Raw genomic sequence first — 20,502 nt, forward strand, 5'->3', positions numbered from 1 at the left:
AGTGACTCCCGAATCGCTAATGAGTCAAGGTGTCTTTACTCTATGATTTATATCACAAAAAAAAAAAAGAGCAGAAAGTTGGATTTTTAACACATCGCATGACATAATTGCTGTAACATGTAATTACTGGTGATGATGGTGTTTAATGTGGTCAAAGTATCAGTTACTCACACCAGCCTATGTACAAGCAATCCCTGTGACCCAAAAGCTTCAAACTTCCCTAAATGTTTGGTTCCCCTTATTTTTTCCTACTCTTGGCTCACAGATGATGACAGAGAGCGTCCTAATATGGTCATCTTGGTTCCAAGGGAAAGCCAATCAGAAGACCGTTAACTTGAAAAGGAGGGGGAAAGGGGCTGCAACAATATTAAAGATAATGCGAGCAGAGTCTAAGAATAAAAATATGCCGTTGGAAATTATATAAATATAACAGGTCCACATCAGGTGTTTGAAATGCTTTTCTGGAAATGTGCGACTCCTGAATTATGGAATCTGGGTTACTGAAAGGCAGGGTAAACACATACAGTGTAACAGATGGCTACAGTCACTGTAGACTGATGAACAGAACTTGAAGGAGGACCGTCTGTGCCACATTGAGGTGTCTACATTAATAGCTGAAAGTGACAATTTTTCCATGGCAAATACAGCCATAATCCCAACTACTGTTTGTCACTGTGAGGAAGACAAAGGCGTCTGGACAGAGGACAGAGGTAGTCTGTCTGGGCCAATCATTTCTACGTGCACACACGAACACACCTTCAGTGCACTTAGTGCTTCCATCTACACCCCACCCCAAATGCATCAACTCTATGTGGACACCTGCTACCACACTAACCTCCTCTTCCCCAACCCCCCAGTCATAACCAACCTGATTCCCTCCTCCCAACCCCCCACCTGCCACCCCACACACACACACACACACACATCCCCCACCCGGTCTGAATGACAAAGCATTGCGGTCTCAGAGCTACGCCCAAACCAAGCTATTCCTCCAGAAATAAGACTAAAGGAAATATATAAATAATAATAAAGCTGTACACAATATATGCAGTCGTGACTAACTCTTACAGAAGAGTCGAATGTTCACGTTAATTGTCGCAAAAGAAAATGTAGCTATAAAAGCCGCACAGCTATCTCTGGTCATTATCCATCTTGTACTTGTGTACAATTATGCCTGACAGCTGCGTCTACTTTATGTACACTGGTTAGGTTTGGGTTTTTTTGTATGACTGGCAACTTGCTATCAGTTCCCACGTTTGTGCATTAAGCCGCAGATTGGAAAGAAAACTAATTAACTATTAATTACTCTACTTCAAACAGACTTTTTCTGCCATTGTCAGTCATTTTGCCTCTCAGGCAATGAAAGACATGCGCTTGTAAATTCATGCATTTATGCATAAGCAATTAGACACACAAACACACACATACACACGCCAGCACATCTTTGGTTTTATGTGTAAAAGCGAGCGCCGTAACAGAACATAGCGGTAAAGTGAGTCAAGCGCTTTTTGCGAGGGGAATGTTGAAGGCAAAGAAACGTTAATATAGACATTTAATTATGCGCACGTGCTTCTTTAAACGCGGGCATAGAGATGAGTGTCTGTCAGACGATGAGGACGTGGGGGTGGGGGGAGTGGTCGCCATAGTTACAGCGCCTGGTGTGCATCCCACCCGCGTGGGATCTGCTTGGGTGGAGGATCAAGCAGGGAGCAGGGGAGTGTAGCAGCGTGGAAGGACAGCAACTCAGTACTGTGGGTACTTTATGTTTTAGTGCTTGTTTGTTTTAGTGCTTGTTTGTTTGTGTGTGTGTGTGTGTGTGTGTGTGTGTGTGTGTGTGTGTGTGTGTGTGTGTGTGTAGGAGTGAAGTGGAATCCTCTTGTCAACCAGCCATCATGACTCCTAACACAGAAAACGGGAGGAGTCGGCAAAACCCCCAGGGATTTGGGGTGGGGGTTTGTTGGTCTTATAACTAAGCAAGAATGGTGCATGTAAATACACCCACTAAATGCGATTGTTAAACTTAGCACCTTCCCCTGAAACTCCAAAGATAAATATCTGGTTTGGATCACACTTGACGGCAGTTTCTAATTAGTGCTCTTTGAAGAAGGGGTGGGCTGGGCACAGTATTGTTTAAAATGAGTGGGGGATGGAGGTCAGGGGCTATTCACTGGAGGAGGAGGAGAAGCAGGAGGAGAAGGAGGGGGAGGCATGCTGGAGTACCTTTTAAGCGTGTGAGTGAGGAGAAGCAGGGGCACGTATGCAAATCAGCTCCAAAGAACACCTAAACAGTTTACAAACTCAATGGCTAAAGGGATGTAGTTGGGATGTTATCGCAAAGCACGAGATTGGATCTGAGGCGTGAATAAGCGAACAGGCCCGGGAATGAGAATGTGGCAGAGTTATGATGTAAGGAAAGGCCTGACAGTTTACCAGAGATACCGCAGCAGAGTTAAGATCAGACACAAAGCAGACGCTGCCTCTTCTCTGTCTCCAGCTCCAGCCACTTTCCTCATTCGCCGTGGCAGGCAGGAAGTCTCCTACAAGAACTCTGGTTGTCTTCAGTCACTTATCTCCCCATGTTGGAGAGAGACAACTCCGATGTGGGTCATGGGGAGGTGGGGGTACATATAAGGAACTTTTGTTTTAAATGTATTGTGAGCACTAGAAGTTTGCTCAGTTTCCTGATGTTTTCTGGATGTTCCCTTAGAAGGAAACATGAGTTTAATTGCAGCTTTTCACCACTCAGACGATGCAGACAGGAGGGCGAATGACAACAGACAACACTGGTGTTGTAGGTCTGTGAAGGTTTTCAGTCATCCAGGTCATGGTGTTGTAGGAAAACTCTGGTCACAATTGGGTGCGAGCAAATGGGTAGTAGACTGGCGTCTACTACAGGGCAACAATTCCTTGGCCTGAGGACATGCATACCAGCCAGTATCTGACTTGCTTTTAGGTACACATGACACAGGAAGTTCCCAGAAGACAAAACATTTCCATACTGGCACAATCACAAAACACCACTCATGCAGCTCTATTGATCCATGCCTAATGAGACATCTCAGTCATAATGTTGACCGACGAATAGCTTCTGTTGTCATTATACATCCCAACTTTAATGAATATTTACTGGGAACTTATCACACAGTTTGTGGATGATAGCCAAGCTGTCAGTCTTGTTTCTGCTTTGGTAGTCCCCCCCCCTCTGTCGAGTCAACAATGTTATGATATGAAAAAACAATAGCACAAAAGGCATCCTGTCATGGGTATACACAAAGAGATGGGTCTGGTGTTTATGATGCAAACAAGCGTGCGTGCAACTACAGAATACAGCAGGCACAGAAAATAACAAGGGGAGCAAACAGCGCTGCAATCAGACAGCTGCACAAGCTCGTATTCCCCCTAACAGAGAGAAATTGGTCCTCTGACTCTGGCGACAACAGCAGGAAAAAAAATAATAATAATGAGGAACAAATCTTGGGACTCGCACCAAAAATTCCCATACCATAAACATAGATCAGCTATGCAAACAGCTAGCCAATGAGTTATTGCTTTCTGCCTCAGTGTCTAGACGGCACTGTCTCTTGTGTCAGCTGAGGCTTAAACACACATGAAATGCATTCCCCCGTGCTGTAACAGCTGACTCAAGGTGCTCAGCATGAGGACGCACTGGTTTGACCGCAAACAAGCTGTAATGCGCGTAATTTTCGGGTGGGGGGGCTTTCAGCTGTTGTTCTTATTTGGGACAGAGGAGAGGCGGGGTGTGCATCAGGGAGTGGCACGACAAACTTTGAATCCCAACAAAATTTGAAATGCCTGAGTCAGCATCAGTGACATTAGCATGGTCCTTGAAAGCGTGGGAGTATAATGGATCACATTCAATGTGTATAATCTGTTTAATGAGAGAAGATTACATTTGCAAAAGATGTGTTGTGAAAATATACTTATATGATCAAGGATTACTTTCAAATGTGTCCATTTTTCATGAAAAGCATTGTTATTAATTGATGATGATGATTAATAATGTAACAATACTGCTTCTGTAAGGATAATTTGAATGAATCAAGAATAAAAGATGAATATCCAAGGACTTTTCTTTTTGCTCTTAATATAGATGGTTGAGATGGTTAAAAACAGAAAAAAAAAAAACATGAAACATTTTGTGGTTTTATCAATTTTTCTACTAAAAAGAAACTTTTTTTCCAGTAAATCAAGTATTCCTCTGACAACTTTTGTTTTTGACAATTTTATTTATTATTATTATTATATTAATGACGCAATGATGTAGCATCTTACTTCTCCTCAAAGGGAACCCATTATTATAGTAAAAAAGACCAAGATTTCAAATAATGAGTGTAATTCTTACAAGCTTGAAAGTCAACACAGGCACAATAACTGGACTAAAATTAGTGAAAACACAGCCAATGTCCAGAGAAAAACTTTGAAATTCCTTCAGAAAGTCTGGTGAACAATTGCTCAAGAACACCTTAAAAAATCTACACGAAAGTCTGGCTTCATGTCTCCATATAGAGAAATGACTGAGGTCTTGAGACTTTTGCACAGTAGTGTATCTGCTGTTCAAATCTTCTGTTTGCAAGAATAAAGTTGGCTTAAAAGGGAGGATGACTCTGAAGAGGTGTGATTTAAAATGACACAAAGATTCTGGAAAAGAAAGTAATGGGTTCCCTTGAAACCTGCATCATAACATCACTTATAACAGTTATGTGCAATTGTCTTGATGAGTCAATTTCATATGCAAGATTCCTAATTTCTTTCTCTGTTAATTATACAGTTTGTTCACATTAAGAAATGCAAACATTGTAATGAGTTTGTCTGGAATGAAAAATGAGATCAAAGTAGAACTACTTTCAAGCATTTGCGACAATTGTCACGGCACCATATGGACAATCAAATCTGCACTTGAATGGCTGCAAGTACCGCCCTTCTATTTCTGTTAAAAACACAGGGGGGGGAAAAAGGAACACTACACATTAGATATGTCTAAACTGATAATGAGCTTATAAGTACCTTCATTTTCTTTGATTGGGCCGGTTTTAGAGGGCCAGCTTGATAAAGGGTCGGCTGATAAGCTCAAAGTTTGATGGTGCTACAACAAGTACTTAAAACTTTTCTCTTTTCGATCAATAGCACTGTAATGAGCCTGGATAACAGGCTATGGTTTCAGTTTCTCTACAGGCTTGAAACAAGTGATCAAAAAATAGCATCAAAATCCTCATAAGAGAAGAAGGGAGATGGCTCAAAGGAAAAAAGAAAACAGCCACCACACACACCACCACCATACCATCACTTTTGAAAGTTTTACTTCCTCCACTAAAACTTCATATTTCTGCTGACCTTTTTCCCCAAAGGATATCATTTCTGCTTTTTTTTTTTAATGTGTTTTCCTTACAATCCTAATACCAAAAGGAAGAGACTGTTGAGTGAATGAAGCTCCATTATTACACTCCAGTAAGGACAATTTACTGTAGTCAGACCTGAAAAGCTACTTGGCCGTGTTTAAAAATGAATGCAGACAATACATGATTAGCATGCCAATGTGTTAGGGGAAAAAAAATTAAAAGGTGAAGAAAAAGATAGAAAAACACTAAAGTCACAAAACTGTGATGCTACAGCAGGGTTATACGTTTAATCTTTTGTAGCAAGCTACGTTCAAGTGCTCCCTCTTAAGGGCCCACCGCAGCCGCTAGACCAGCATGTCTGAGCTATATAGCACACTTGATAGGCCAATGTGTAAACCACAAATGCTTAAACCATTATAGTATAGATCCACTTCTTCATAGTTTGTAAGGGATGAGCTAAAACACAAATCATTGGTATAGAGTTTGTAGTGCCTGATATGAGACCTGATTTTATCGATGTTACATAGCTATACTAGGTATACTACACGTTAAAAACCTGTATTACTCCCTTCCCATCCCCATAACTAACCGTCTCATGCAGGTTTATGCAAATTCATTCATAACGCGTTTAAGCGTCATGAGAACAAGGTAAAAACAGATCTTGTTATGGAAGTTGGAAGAGATATTCGACAAATACAGAGATACAAAATGTGAAACACACACACAGGCGTCAGGATTTTGCGCTAAACAGTGTGAAGCTGCTCTTAGACGAGCTCAACAGAACCAATGGCAGCTCATCAGAACCTGAGCATCCACTGGCCGCTCTTCTATCAACCCAGTAAACGGAAACCACTGAGGCATTTCGCAGTTAAACTTGACAGCCTCGCACATATCACACTTCCAGTTTAGTTACATAAACTGGAACATGTTGGATAGCAAGTTGGCTGCCCGGTTTCAAACACACTCACACAAACAGAAGAATGCCCGCACAAAGCACACACACTTTTACACCAAAAGCATGACATCTTTCTCGCTCGCTGAAGGAGAGAAGGAAGACATTCTGTTTGTAAAGCTAATAAATATTCGTTCCTTCAGGCGACTCCTTTTATAAGCTTTATATCATATACCCTGGTGCCACAAATAAACACACACACACACACAGACACACACACACGTACCTGGTTGCAAACTCAGCAGCATAAATAAGCCAATATAAGATTTGCCTGCCAAAAGAATGTGTAAGTGGCACCTCTGTCTTTAATAATGACTGATACAGCCTTCATCTATCACAGCTGTCAGCCATCTTTATTATGTTCTTCCTTATCACACACACACACACACACACACACACACACACACACACACACACACACACACACACAAACAAACAAGCACTAAAACATAAAAAAAGTAAGTTCAAACATGTGCTTGCTGACACACTGCGAATGAATCACACAGCTGATCACACACCGCCAGACAAGTACCTCTAACCTACCACAGCTGCTTGTGTATGCAAGTAGATGACAGATAGACAAATGATATGAAAGTATGTGGCAGTGCATATGCTAGTGATGCATTATCAATATAGCAATACCAGTGCTGCTAATATGAAATATAAGCATATTTTTCCTTCAGACACGTTATTTAGTTATTTAGTTCATGGCTCTGATGGCTCTAAAATTGGAGGACAGGTATAGAATTTGAAATCATTGTGAACAGAAATGATTCAAGTAAAAAAATTTAAAAAGTTCCTGATGCCATCATGCTGATTTAAATTACCACTTCTATTTTGGAATAACTGAACTTGACTGCTTGCCAGTTGATTGCCACCCCAATATTTTTTTTCTGTCTTCTCGAGGGGGATTGGTTTATAATGTCAGCTAACAGTGAAAAATACCAATCACAAGTTACCAAAGCCTAAAGACATGTCATGCTTTTGTTTGACTAGCAGTCTAATCCCACAGACATTGTTTACAGAACAATCAGAATAGTCTGAAAAGACTCCAATTTAAAGAGCCAGAGCCAGAGAATTTGCACTTTTGTTAACACACTGGTTCCAGATAATTTACTCTGAGTCTATAATTTTTCAGTTGTGGTGATTTTCTGCCTTTGGTTTGGACTACGTCCCAGTTGTCAGGTTCACATTACTGATAATGTTGGCAATAATAGCATTAGTATCATGTTAAACACTGTTACTTCAACAAGAGCCACACAGACAGTTGTTACATTTTACTGTCTCCCTCCTTGCACCCAAAAGCTTCTTCGCCACCTCAAAGGGCTTCCAAATTGAATCATGATTATGCAACATGAAAACCCCTCTCTTATCCCTTTTTACCACCGATATCTCATCTGTACTGTGACCGTGTGAAGGCCAGCGCATCTCACATTCGAATTGGGAAACCTGCACAGAGGTCTGATCCTAGTGAAAGTGACTCACGATGTGCTGAAAGGGGATGAGAAGCAAGGCACAGGCTGGTAAGCCAAGTGGGGGCCTCCAGCAGGCTGACTTCCACTCCCACTCCCGCACGCCCCCTCCTTTGTGCCCCCCCTCAGCAGTGCTGACAGGCCACCCAGTCCAGGAACAGAAAAGCCATCTGGTGTTTGTTTGGGACAGTTCACAGGCAGGATGAAATGTATATGTGTGTGTCAGCAGTGATGTCTGCATGAATGTTTGTATCAGTGTGTGTGTGGTGTGTGTGTCATCAATGTGTCTAAACTTGCATTTGCAGGAAGGTCTCATACAGTGACAAATGGGTTTTATGATGATGACTTACTGTAAAGCAGAGCAGGCACTGGGTGACATCAGAATCTATTATGCACAGATCCAGATGTGTCTATATTATGTGCATCTATAGGGGATGTATTGATACACGTGTGTGTGGCGACAGCAGCTGGTTGCCTATATGATCAATCCATTTAACACTGCAGGACTGTATAAGCTTAGTCTCTAACTAAAGACCAAATATCACATTAACCTAGTTCACCGCGTACACACACACACACACACACACACACAGCTGTTCACGGGCATCTGTTATTATTGCAGCGATTTAACCGAAGTAGTCTACTTCCACCTGACTCAGAATGACTACTAGCCCAGTTCCCCTGCCTGTAAAGAGGTTTGATTGACATGTCTCATACAGGTGTGCCGTGACAGACAAACAGCAGATGCCGATTTTATCTCGGAAATCTGAGCACTGATAAAAATAAATAAATAAATAAATAAAAATCAGATAACAAACGCAGTCTCAAAGCTTTTTTCACCTTCTTTTTTCAGATGACTTACCAAGCAGAGCGCAGACTAGAAAGAGCGCACCGGTTGCCATTGTATGTGTGTGTGTTGCTCCGCTGATCCACTTTTAATATCCCCTCCTTTTAGATGAGAAGCCGGTGGCGTCTGACAGTGTGATCAGCTGCTGGTCCTGAACCAGAAAATAAGGAGGTCTACAAAACCCCGGAGGCAAGAAGAAGAATAAAAAAGCTTCCTTGAGAGTCAAATCCACAGCTGGCGGCTTTCCAAATGTGCGACCCACCTCTCTACAACGTCCTTCTGTTTAAAATAAATAAATAAAAAGCCTCCGATGTCGTTTCCTCTCGCCTTTACCCTCACCTATCTGCTTTTATCGCTGACGATGAAGTGTGCGTATGCCCAGCGCCTAGGCGACCCAACCCACTCACTCGCAGCACCGGCTCACTACGCATCCGAGACTGCGGAGGCGATTCGCACTCGCAGCCTCCTCAGTAAAAACTAAAAGTCCGGCGTGACTCCTGCGTATCTGGATACACGAAGGGAGGCGGGGAGTGCTGACGGTTTTGGGAGTCAGACTGGAATAAGTCCCGGATAATTTTCCTTCCCCTCACTGATGGGAGCGCAGGATCACGAGCAAGCAGTCCAAGCAGGCTCTGTTTTTTTCCACGGCAAATCCCGTAGACCTTATAATCAATCTCTCCACTATCGCTCCGCAGAAAGCCCAATGGGCGGGCGCTCCAGATGAGGCAAGCAAGGCTTTATACTCTGTATAAAAAAAATCACACCAGATTGATCACAATACTCTAACCCAAAATAAGTGATTTGAAGTTGTTACTGCCAATTCAAGTGGACATTGTGTGCTAATTTAAGACACTATGCGTCTAAATCTTGACAAGATTATTAAAAGATTTTACGAGCTCAAAAAAATGAAGCAGTTCATCCCCAGAAAGAAACGACCCAACCCGTTGCTTTTCCTCTCTGGAGGTTATTTCCTTGTTTTCTGCCTGACCAAGCACTTTGGCAGTTTGAAAACTTGAAAGCGTGTTGCCTTGCTCCACCCCTAAAACCACGCCCCGGCCGTGTGGGTCTGGGGTGCAGTGGGACAAGGACGCATTTGCATTTGTTTGTTGAAATTCTAGTTCAGGCCGTTGATAGATTGAATAGGTTAATCGGAGTGGAGGGCAATTAAGCCCCTTATGCTACTAGTTTTCCCAGCTTTTTATTTGCAGGGTAGAGTTCAACCACTTTTTTGAGGTAGACACGAATTGTTCGCGCAACATCTGTTTACTGCATAAACGCACGATGATTATCACTTGAAAAATAAAATATCAGGCTATTCTTTGATGGTGTTTGTTTATTTTGCGCCGATCACAAATGTCGCCTTCTCATGTATAATTTACAAAGCAGTCTGCGTGTTATAGACAGATTTTGTACCTCTCCTTCCCCCCCTCACCCCACTTCTCCATACACCACCTGCGTTACACACAACTGGCAATCAACATAATGAGGTGCCGCTCTGTTTGGGAACTGCAGAAAAATATCTGAGAAAAAAACGCAGTTCACCTTTCATGGGTTGAAACTCCATCCCTCTTTGAATCAGATTATGAGAACATAAACCACGCATCGCTTTGACATAAGCACAGATTTATTGATTTTCGTGACGCTGCTCCATTATTAGCAGGATCTAAAATAGACAGGGTGAATGGGAGTTTGCTGGGAGACAGAAAATAGCACAAGTGAAATAAAACTGCTCGGGTGAGAAGCTGTGAAGTGAGAGAGCTGCTCTCTGAAAAATTGAATTGAAAAGCCCAAAAAGCTCTAACTTAGTAAAACTCTAAGCTCCCTCCTGTGTAGCACATAAATAAATGAGTAGGCCTTTTGCATGTGCGTACAAAAAAAAATGCAATTGCAGTGGACCCATCTGTTATTTTCTTCATCAGCTGGGAATTGCAAGTTCCGAAACCGCCTGAATGTAACATAAAAAAATTTTTTTTGGAAAGCAGTAAAATGATTCTCTTCTTCTTTCGCCTTCGGATTTGAGCTCAAATGAAACTTAACGAACACGGTGTGGGCCCTGAACAACAGCCAGAGACAGAGAGATGTTTACAGAGCACACGTGCGTCAATAAACCGCAACATGACATCTAAAAGACAAGAGTTTAATGGGAAGAATACATCTGTTTGTCTCTCCCTCTGTGTGCCATGATATTAAGAGGGAAAAAAGATACATCTTTTAGACTGCTTATAGAGCAAACAAAGGCTTTAGCAGACGCTGCTGCCAAGAAAATGTAAGTGAGAATGGGATTAAACACCGCTATGAAGCATGTGGACTACTGCCTCAGCTTTTCCAAAGGTTTGTCCAGGTCTAGTGCTGCTGAGTTAATGCACATCCAAAAAGAGCAGGCTAGGTAGGGCATGTGTGTTACTCCTGATCTACATTTTTGCTCCACACTTAAAATTAGCTCAGTTCTCCGCAGAGCCCTTATTGCACAGCCAAGTGAGGCCACGTTTTTGTACAGGCAGCTAAAGCCAGAGTAGCATTGTTTGAGCCTAGCATTATGTCAGCGCTAAAGACAAGTTCACCTTTGGCCCAATTGCACCTGTTTTCACAACTGTCGAACACGTGCTTATAGAAGAATAAAAGCTTGAGGGGCATGTTGAGTATAGTGTGTGCTAGGGATCACAATAGGTCTCCATGGAAACAGAGAAGTCTGCATTATGTGTACTTCATAACAGGGCCCTTATAGATGATGCCTTGAGAGCCACAGCTTTCTCATTAGTATCTTTCAGTTGTTCCGCACTGTGTGACACTTGTACAGGCCCACTTATTATTACTTTTATTAATATGGACTTACTATTTCAGTACCCTGTGGCATTATCCATTGAGGTGGTGTCAGCAAGGTTACGTTGTATAGCTGAGAGGCACATTGTGGGGAACGAGGGAGTTTTGTTCACTTATTTCATCATACTCAGATTTTCATACAACGTCTCGAAAATATATGAATGATTTATTAGGTTTCTCTGAGCATTTTTTTCCTACTGCAACATATGAATGCGTCAGTATTGCACAGATGATAGTGTAAAAGAGGCAGTTCGCTCACACACGTGCACGCAAACATTTGGATCCTTTAAATGGAAATGCAGGCGCGCAGACGTCGTTGTCGCTTTAAATTACAGAAGAAAGCTGCTTTTTGAGATAATAAACTTGCATATGAAAAGAGGAGTCCCATTATAGCATGGAATCAGGTGTGCACCCAGCCACTTGCTGATGAAACCTGACTGTAATATGGGGTACACAGAGGATACACTGAATCTGGTTACCTAAATGATCTTTGACATAAATGGGAATTGGGGGGGGGGGGTGCTGATGGAGTCAGAAAGCATGTGCAGTAAACTTTTGAAACTACTTCTGCTTATAATTATTTTGAGAGGCTTCCCTAAGAGGAACGAGACAGAGACAATGAGCGAAGCAGGAGGGGAATGGGGAAATAATCCAGATGGGTTAAGATCGAGGGGAAGATAAACAGAGAAAGTGTTCTCTAGCATTTTGTATGCCAAAAAAAAAGAAAAAAAAGAATGTGTTTTGTAATATTTGGCTCCCAGGTTCAAGTGAGGAAAAAGGGGGATAAGCTCTCCAGTTTGGTCAAAACAGTTAGATTCAAGTGCCACTCTTCCATGTTGGATTTAATGTGGGTTGAGTCACTGCACTACTCAATTTCTCATGCCACACTTCACATTGGCTTGAAAGATTGCATACTGCTTTGTCAGATAACCTCTTATTATACCACGCAGTGATTGGTGCAGTTAAAGATGTAATTTTACCTTTGTGTTATAAACCAAATGTAATGCATGACTTATTTTTTTTTTTAAACCAAGCTAAGGTCTGCAAATATACAGCCTTATGCTCAAACTTAGTACTCATCAAATTTATTCTGTGTACATCCACAGACTCACTCACGGGGCTTTATTTTACATTGCATTAGCCTGCCAGGAGCACAAATCACTACATTTTCCAGCAGATTAATTATTCATCATAGGGGCTCTTAATGTAGAGTATTAATATGAAATGACTGTCAAGCTACCAAATTTTTGGGCCTTCTATCTCATTCTATCTCTGTCTCCTTTTTCATCCCTCAGCTTTCTTAGACTATTTCTCTCCCTTACTGCATTCTATTTGTGGGACTTTATGTCCTCGCTTCTTTACACTTGCTTTGATGCCATGATTGCTTGATAATATGTACTGGTGCTTATACGTGTGTTGGAATGAGTGATCAGTGAGATGCTTGGCTACAAGTTGAACAGCCACAAGGGGCAGTACCCTCCATGGAGAAGGAGGCTAGAGGCTAAGATCAAGGTAGCACAGAGGGAGGTTAGCCAACTATCGGAGTTGCAGAAAGGTGCGAAGAAGAAGGTGCCTAAGAAATACAGGAAGCTGTCCATACCTGAGGCCTTGGAAACTGCCAAGCAACGACTCACAGCCTTGGCCAGCCACTTAAAGAGGTACACCGGACAGATAGAAGGCAAGAGAACAAACCAGCTGTTCTCCACAGAACCAGCCAAGGTGTACTCTCAGTGGCAGGGGAACAATATAAGAACAGCACCACCAAGGCTGGAACAATACTGAAAAATACTGGAAGAGCATATGGGAGAAGGACGCAACCCATAACGGGTGGATCTGGGGGCAGACCACAGCAACCTCCCTGAACAGGGTCCAGTAACCATCACAGTGGCAGACATCCAAGAAAGGGTCTCCAGTATGAAGAGTTGGACAGCACCAGGCCTCGACATGGTTCATGCCTACTGGCTGAATACTGCAGCCAGTGAGGCTGACTGCACTCCACAAGCGTCTGGCAGAACAAATGGACCAGCTGCTAGTTGACGAGAGACCCCCAGAATGGTTAACTGAAGGCCGGCCAGTCCTGATCTTCAAGGACCCCCAGAAGGGACCGGTCCCCTCCAACTACTGACCAATAACCTGCCTCAGCACCACGTGGAAGCTCCTGTCAGACATCATAGCGGCTAAGATGAACAGGCACATGGCTCAATAAATGAGTGGGGCACAGAAAGAGATGGGCAAGAATACCCGAGGTGCAAAACACCAGCTACTGGTAGACTGAACAATCAGCCGAGACTGCAAGACCAGACTGACCAACCCGTGCACTGCCTGGATTGATTAAAGAAGGCCTATGACTCAATGCCCCACAAATGGAATGGCTAGAACTATACACGATCAACAGGACCCTAAGAGCCTTCATCAGGAACTCAATGGGGATGTGGCGTAGCCAACTTCAAACCCATAGCACAAGTCACCATCAAGTGCGGGATCTACCAAGGAGATGCTCTGTCCCCACTGCTGTCCTGCATAGGCCTTTACCCCTTAACCTCAGTGTTATCATTGACAAGACTGGCTACGGATACCGACTACGTAATGGAACAGCTGTCAGCCACCTCCTGTACATGGATGACATCAAGCTGTATGCTAAGAGTGAACGAGATTCACACCACCAGGATATACAGCAATGACATCAGAATGTCGTTCAGACTGGAGAAGTGTAGTTGGATGGTAACAAAGAGAGGGAAGGTAGTCAGAACTGAGGGGATCGAACTACCAGAAGGCAACATTGCAGACATAGAGGACAGCTACTAGTACCTGGGCATCCCACAGGCAAATGGAAACCATGAAGAGGCCGCTAGAAAAGCTGCAACCACCAAGTTCCTGCAGAGGGTTAGGCAAGTCCTGAGGAGTCAGCTGAACGGTAGGAACATGATCCGGGCTATCAACACCTACACCCTGCCCGTGATCAGGAACACTGCTGGGATAATAGGCTGGCCAAAGGAGAAGATAGAAGCCATTGACATCAAGACAAGAAAGCTCCTGACCATGCATGGAGGGTTTCACCCCAAGTCCAGCACCCTGAGGCTGTACGCTAAGCCGGAACGCCATAACCAAGTGGCCAGCCTAGTATACAGGAACATCTGTGCCGAGTATAACCTGGAAGTCCAGAGGTCAAAATGGGAGATGCCCCCAAGGGTGATGGAGATTGACCGAGCTAAGATCCTGTGGGACTTCCAGATACAGATGGACAAAATGGTGGTGGCTAACCAACCAGACATAGTAGAATAAGACGGCCATAGTGATCGACGTAGTGGTTCCGAATGACAGCAACATCAGGAAGAAGGAACACGAGAAGCTAGAGAAATACCAAGGGCTCAGAAAAGAGCTCGAGAGGATGTGGAGGGTGAAGGTAATGGTGGTCCCATTGGTGATCGGAGCACTAGGTGCAGTGACTCCCAAGCTAGGTGAGTGGCTCCAGCAGATCCCAGGAACAACATCGGAGATCTCTGTCCAGAAGAGTGCAGTCTAAGGAAGCGCTAAGATACTGCGCAGGACCCTCAAGCTCCCAGGCCTCCTTCAACCTGAGCTTGAAGGATTGACCGCCTGCAGGGGCAGGCGGGGAATTTTATATATATATATATATATATATATATATATATATGAATCATGATTGTTCCTTTTGAATAAAATGAACAAATCCTTGGACACCACAGTAGATGCTTTCAGCCAGCCTGGTTAGACTAGTCTGTAGGTAAAATTACACAGTGTTACACCAGGTGTTCACATACACACATTGTCAGCAGCAGAACAAGTCAAATACAATTATGGTAGTTTCTGGCAGCAGTGTGGATAAAAAAAAAATCCTCCTGTGTCTCAGTGAAGGACAGCTGTGCACACTCGTTCTTCAATGCAGGCAGCAGAACTCTTTTTTTTTTTTTTCTGGGATCTTCATTAAAAGTAATTGTAGTAGGCTTCATGCATTTGTGTTGCATTCATCTCTTCTCTTCTCTCTGTCTGTCTTTGTCTTTCTTTCTCTTCTTGATTATGTGGGTGTTGCCCAACATGCAAACACAGATGAATGTCATGCATTATTCATTGGTTCATGCCCGTCTCTCTCTTATACACACACACACACACACACACACACACACACAAACTGACGCACACGCAGGCGAGATATTCTCAGGGAATAGCTCATGAAGGCAGGAGCATCAAGGTGAGCTCGGGAAATCATTCGACTTTCCGCCCCAAAACACCAACGACATTACACAACAACACACGCGTTTCATCATCATCCCTCGCAGGTACAGACTTTTCCTTTTTTCTTTTCTTTTTTTTTTTTTTTTTTTTTTGCTGTTGGGTAACAGCAACAAAGGCAGATGTTATCTATCAACTCCAGGCTACAAAACATTATTTGCTTGTCATGGTCACATTTACTGGAGCATTTGCTTTGCAGAGCAAGGTAACTCATTCACACCGCACAACCCATGTAAAACTGACATGACTCATGGCTGGAAGAGAAAGCATGTGGGCAATAAAGGCTTTTGGAGGCAGAGTTAATACAGCACCAGATTACTGAATCACATCATTATCCAAGCTGGTAACAAAGGAGCAGCACTCCATGCAGAATTTTATTAATTTTTATAGACACTGAGGATCATCCTGAGAGCTGCATTCACATGTATCATTTACCTTTACTCTATATTGTGTTTACTACCTACATTCAGTATAAACCAAGCAATAAATTGTATGTACACTGCAGGTTATTCTTCAGAGTTGTTGGAGAAGTAGCAGTCACATTTAGGATTTCTAATAATATCTGAATGTCTCACAATGAACAACTCATTCTAATATTAACATATTGGGCATTGAACGCATTTAACACTGTTTTACTTTTTATGAAAAGGTGCTAACACATGTTAAAACAATAATTATGGGATTAATATGTGCTTAACAGAGCAGCACTTCTACCTTCAGGGTATTAGTCTGCTGCTGGTCATCTAAACCATAATTGTTACTGTTGCATATTTTAACAGGTTTTTAGAGGCCTTTTTAACAGATGAAAAGAATAAAATAATTCTTAAAAATATCTAAGAAATAAAGATGCAGCACTCAGTGTTAACTGGCTGAACACTTTGGTATAGGTATGGGAATTGTGTGTAATTATCTCTATGGAACAATGGTGAGCATTAGAGTTATGTCGCCTACCCTTGACAGCAGTTCCACTGGTAAATTGGTCAAATTGGTTTCAAATAATCCAGAGTTAAATAAAGGGTCTGTGCATGAAAGTGGTTTAAGGGGTTAATTTGACAGCAGGAACATTAAGTACTAATTATGTCATAGCAAGCTGGCATATAATTGGTGAGTGTGAAATGGCAATTACTTCTGTCTCAAACAGCATGCTTTCAGGTCAGTATCTTTATTTTGCCACATGTTTAATACCTGTTTGTATTATAAGGGCGGTGCAAACAATTCTGGCAATCATTGCCTGTGATTTCTTTTTCCAGTCAGATTTTCACTCCATCAAAGTACTAAGAGACACAATGGCCAATGGCTGGGAATCAAACCCACTGCATTTAAAAGATCCCATGTAGCCACTGAGAAAAGCATATTAGCATATTTGCCACTGCCATGCTGTATGTTACGTGCAATAAGGGACAATATTTTGATGAGTGATTTAATTAATTTTTTAATTAGTTAAGCTTTATTTCTTTATTTTCGTTATAATGTGAGTTAGCGACAATATAATCTCGAGACATTTTTTTAATTCTATGTGAAAGGTAATATTAAAAAGGGAACTCCAACAATCCAAGTATGAGGTTTGGATCACTGGGGTTGTGGTGTGGAGGAAGAGGTTCCCCGGTAGAAACAGCCACCAAAGACCTATGTCCAATTAAAAACAGCAACCTGCATGTGATCAAGATAAACTGGTGGTAAGGGAGTAAATGTGTTGACTGACTGGTCAGCACAACAACTGAACCATGTTCGGTTTCTAGGTGATTGGATTGCATATGGTTGTGCTTTGGTCTATAAACACTGTTTTCTCTACTGTGTCCGTACCTTAATGCAACTGGTTGGGTGGTGGAGAGAAACAAAAGGCAGAGGAGCACAGAGAGACAACAAACAAGTTAAAATGCAAACTGTGTGAGAGAGAAAGCAAAACTGAATGGCATTCAGTAGTGGCATATAATAACTGAGGAGTGGAAAACAGGAGAAGTGTTCAGTGCTTCCTGGGAGGTCCACCTGCAGTCTAAGCCTATAGCAGCAAAATTAAAGGGCGCTTCAGGGCCACCTAATCCAGGACTAGCTATAAACCTTGTCAACAATGAACGTTTTAAGCCTGAGGTGGCTCAAGTTATCAAAACCAATGCTAGCAAGTGTTTTAGAGAGATGCGTGGCTCAGACACAGATACCCGCTAATTAGTGCTTAGTATAAATACTAGTGTTTCACTACTGAAGTAGACTTTGCAGATGGACTGTTGTTTCAGCATTTGATAATTGCATTAAAATGATCCAGCAACACAAATAAAACAAAATCATGCTTGCTATATCTTATAGCAGACTGTAAAAAAAAAAAAAAAAATAATATATATATATCAGATTTTAGTCATGATTATCTCTGTTGTAAAGTTGGGCAGTTTACAATAAAATGGACTGAATAGGGATTTTTGTCAGCCTCAAGTGCACATTTGATGAAATCTGTTTTTTTGGGACTTCAGCGGTGGTTCTTTTTTCCAGCCCTGGAGGTTGCTCTTGATCAAACACTTCTCTCCTGAAATGAAAGAGGACTAAAGCCAGCAGGCAGTTAGCTTAGCTTAGCATAAACATTGAATAAGAAAAAGCCTGGCTCCATCCAAAAGGTAATAAAAACCAACCTACCAGCACGCTGAGCAGAGTAAGTAACAGATGATTTAATCCTCCAAACAAACAAGCCATAATGTGCTAGCTAATTAGTGAACTTTTTCTGAGCTGTTTCTCCCTGCTTCTGGTTGCAATATTAAGAAACGCAAACTGCTTGCTGCCTGTAGCTTGATGTTTAGCATGCAAAGATGAGAGCAGCATCAATCCATTATCTCTGCAAAAAAGCAAAATGAATACTGACTTAAATTGTCAAGCTATTAAGGTGACAGTGTGTTTATCACTGAGCTACTAGGTTGCATCAATTATCCACTCCCTCATACCAACGGACAATGAGTAAGTGACAACAAGACTACAAACGGAAGAGGTGACACACAACTTGAATCATAAGTTGACGTATCTATATACTCCACCCAGCCAGCCAACAGGCTGGAACCGCCTGCCTTTAGCACTATGGCCATTCTTATGCCATTCTTGTACCATAGATAAGGCAAATAATATTCAGTCGTGATATTATTTAAGAAAGCCCAAAACAAAACTGTGCAGTAATTCAAACAGCACTAATTTATTAATCATTAACTTGTAAGTGAAACTCTTGAGATCCAAAAACTATTTTGCAAGAGTGCCCTGGGCCCAGATGGCAGCATTAACCTAGCAGGTTTTTCAGGGGGAAACTTAATAGTAACCAGATTTCAGTAATGCATTCACTTATCCGGGAAAGCCTCTGCCTGAGTTTCTTTGAACCTAAAACCACAAAAGTTACAAATTTTGCAAGGGCATGGCTGTGCCAGCCAGAAAACAATGTGACATCATCATCAGTGGTGAAATCTGACTTGGTAGACTGATGACAGTACCACGGTCTCACTGTAGTATCTATCTGTCCGTATATATGTGTATATATATATATATATATATATATATATTTTGGTTGAGTTCATCTGAATCTGTGAACTGATACTTAATCAAACCAGTCACACGGGAGTTGAGCATTTGCAGATAAGGATTTCTGAGTCGGCCGTGTTTTCTTTTTTGGCAGAGGTAAAGCCCAGGGCTTCTTAAATGGTCAGCTCAGTTCGATCTTATCTGTGCTGCCTGCCAAGCAGAAGAAACATGAGCTGTCTGCCTACCTCAGGCTGAGTCATGCACTTCACTCTCTTAAACAAACACACTTGCATATTTATCTTCACGGACATTCACAGAGAGACTCATGGTGCGCAGACGTTTAGGGATACACGTACATCAGCTGTAAAAACCACAACACAACTTTGATGCAAGCATTATCTCATATTATCACTTGCATGCAAAAATGCCTTCCCGATAATGCCTTTGAGCCTGCTCCCCTTTTTCCTCGCTCCAGCATCGATTAGTCACGTTCACATGTGCTTTTCATGTCCCTCCACAGCCATAAACAGATTCACACAATGTTGTATTTTTGCTCCCGGTGAAATAGTGTTCTGCAGGGAGGAGGGAAAGGGTGCAAAAATATGAACATGTAACCATCTTGTGCAGACCCACAAACACTCATGCATGGCTACATACAGGCTCATACAAGAATGTGTTGACTGTGCTCAAAATCTGATCTTGCCCAAATACACCTCAAAACTCAAAGCCTTCTTACTGTAAGCACTAAGGGCAACGAGGGCCCTTAATCCAATGAAACATAACGTAAAACACTTTGCACGCCTTGACATTTTCTATTTGCAACTCGATTTGTTAGCCCTTTGCACTAAATGTGTTATTTCAAAGAAAATAATGACAGTTTATACTAGTTAAAGGTAATTATAGGTTAGGATTAAATGAGCAAATATGATTCTAGATCAGCATGAGCAAAACATGATATTAGTGTAAGCATATTAAATGTTCCAGGGGATGTTAGTTCAAGGACTTGCAAATGCTACAGGAAGTTCAGATGAGTAATTAATCAGATTGTCATTGAAAAAATTTGGCTTGGATTGCACAAGTGATAAGCATTAGTTGCAACAATCAATGGTGGATTAAGACTAAAATCCCCTTTCCCTTTCAGCTTTTGTCTGAGGTAATGACCGTAGATTTACTTAATCCCTGTGGCAACAACAAACTTACAAACAGGCTCTCAACCTTTGTAAAAACTGAAAAAATAAAATGTAAAAAAAATCAAGAACAGGGCATTGTTCAGCTCATGGCTCATACGTGCATGCTTTACTGTAAGCATACTGCACACAC

General features: G+C 42.0%; 1 protein-coding gene across 1 annotated transcript in view; it reads right to left on the bottom strand.

Annotated features, from left to right (window-relative positions):
• The window catches only part of igsf3 (immunoglobulin superfamily, member 3), an 80,737-nt gene extending 71,412 nt beyond the window's left edge, over window positions 1-9,325 (bottom strand). Inside the window, exon 1 of the mRNA XM_085433832.1 lies at window positions 8,644-9,325. Within this exon, the coding sequence (XP_085289958.1) occupies window positions 8,644-8,683 (40 nt within the window). The 5' untranslated portion in view covers window positions 8,684-9,325. The remainder of the gene's footprint in view (window positions 1-8,643) is intronic.
• Window positions 9,326-20,502: the final 11,177 nt, after the last annotated feature.

The sequence above is a fragment of the Copadichromis virginalis genome, linkage group LG16 (assembly GCF_057382275.1).
Source record: "Copadichromis virginalis isolate Kocher_CV1m ecotype Utaka linkage group LG16, C_Virginalis_male_GT1.1, whole genome shotgun sequence".
Taxonomy (NCBI): Eukaryota; Metazoa; Chordata; class Actinopteri; order Cichliformes; family Cichlidae; genus Copadichromis; species Copadichromis virginalis.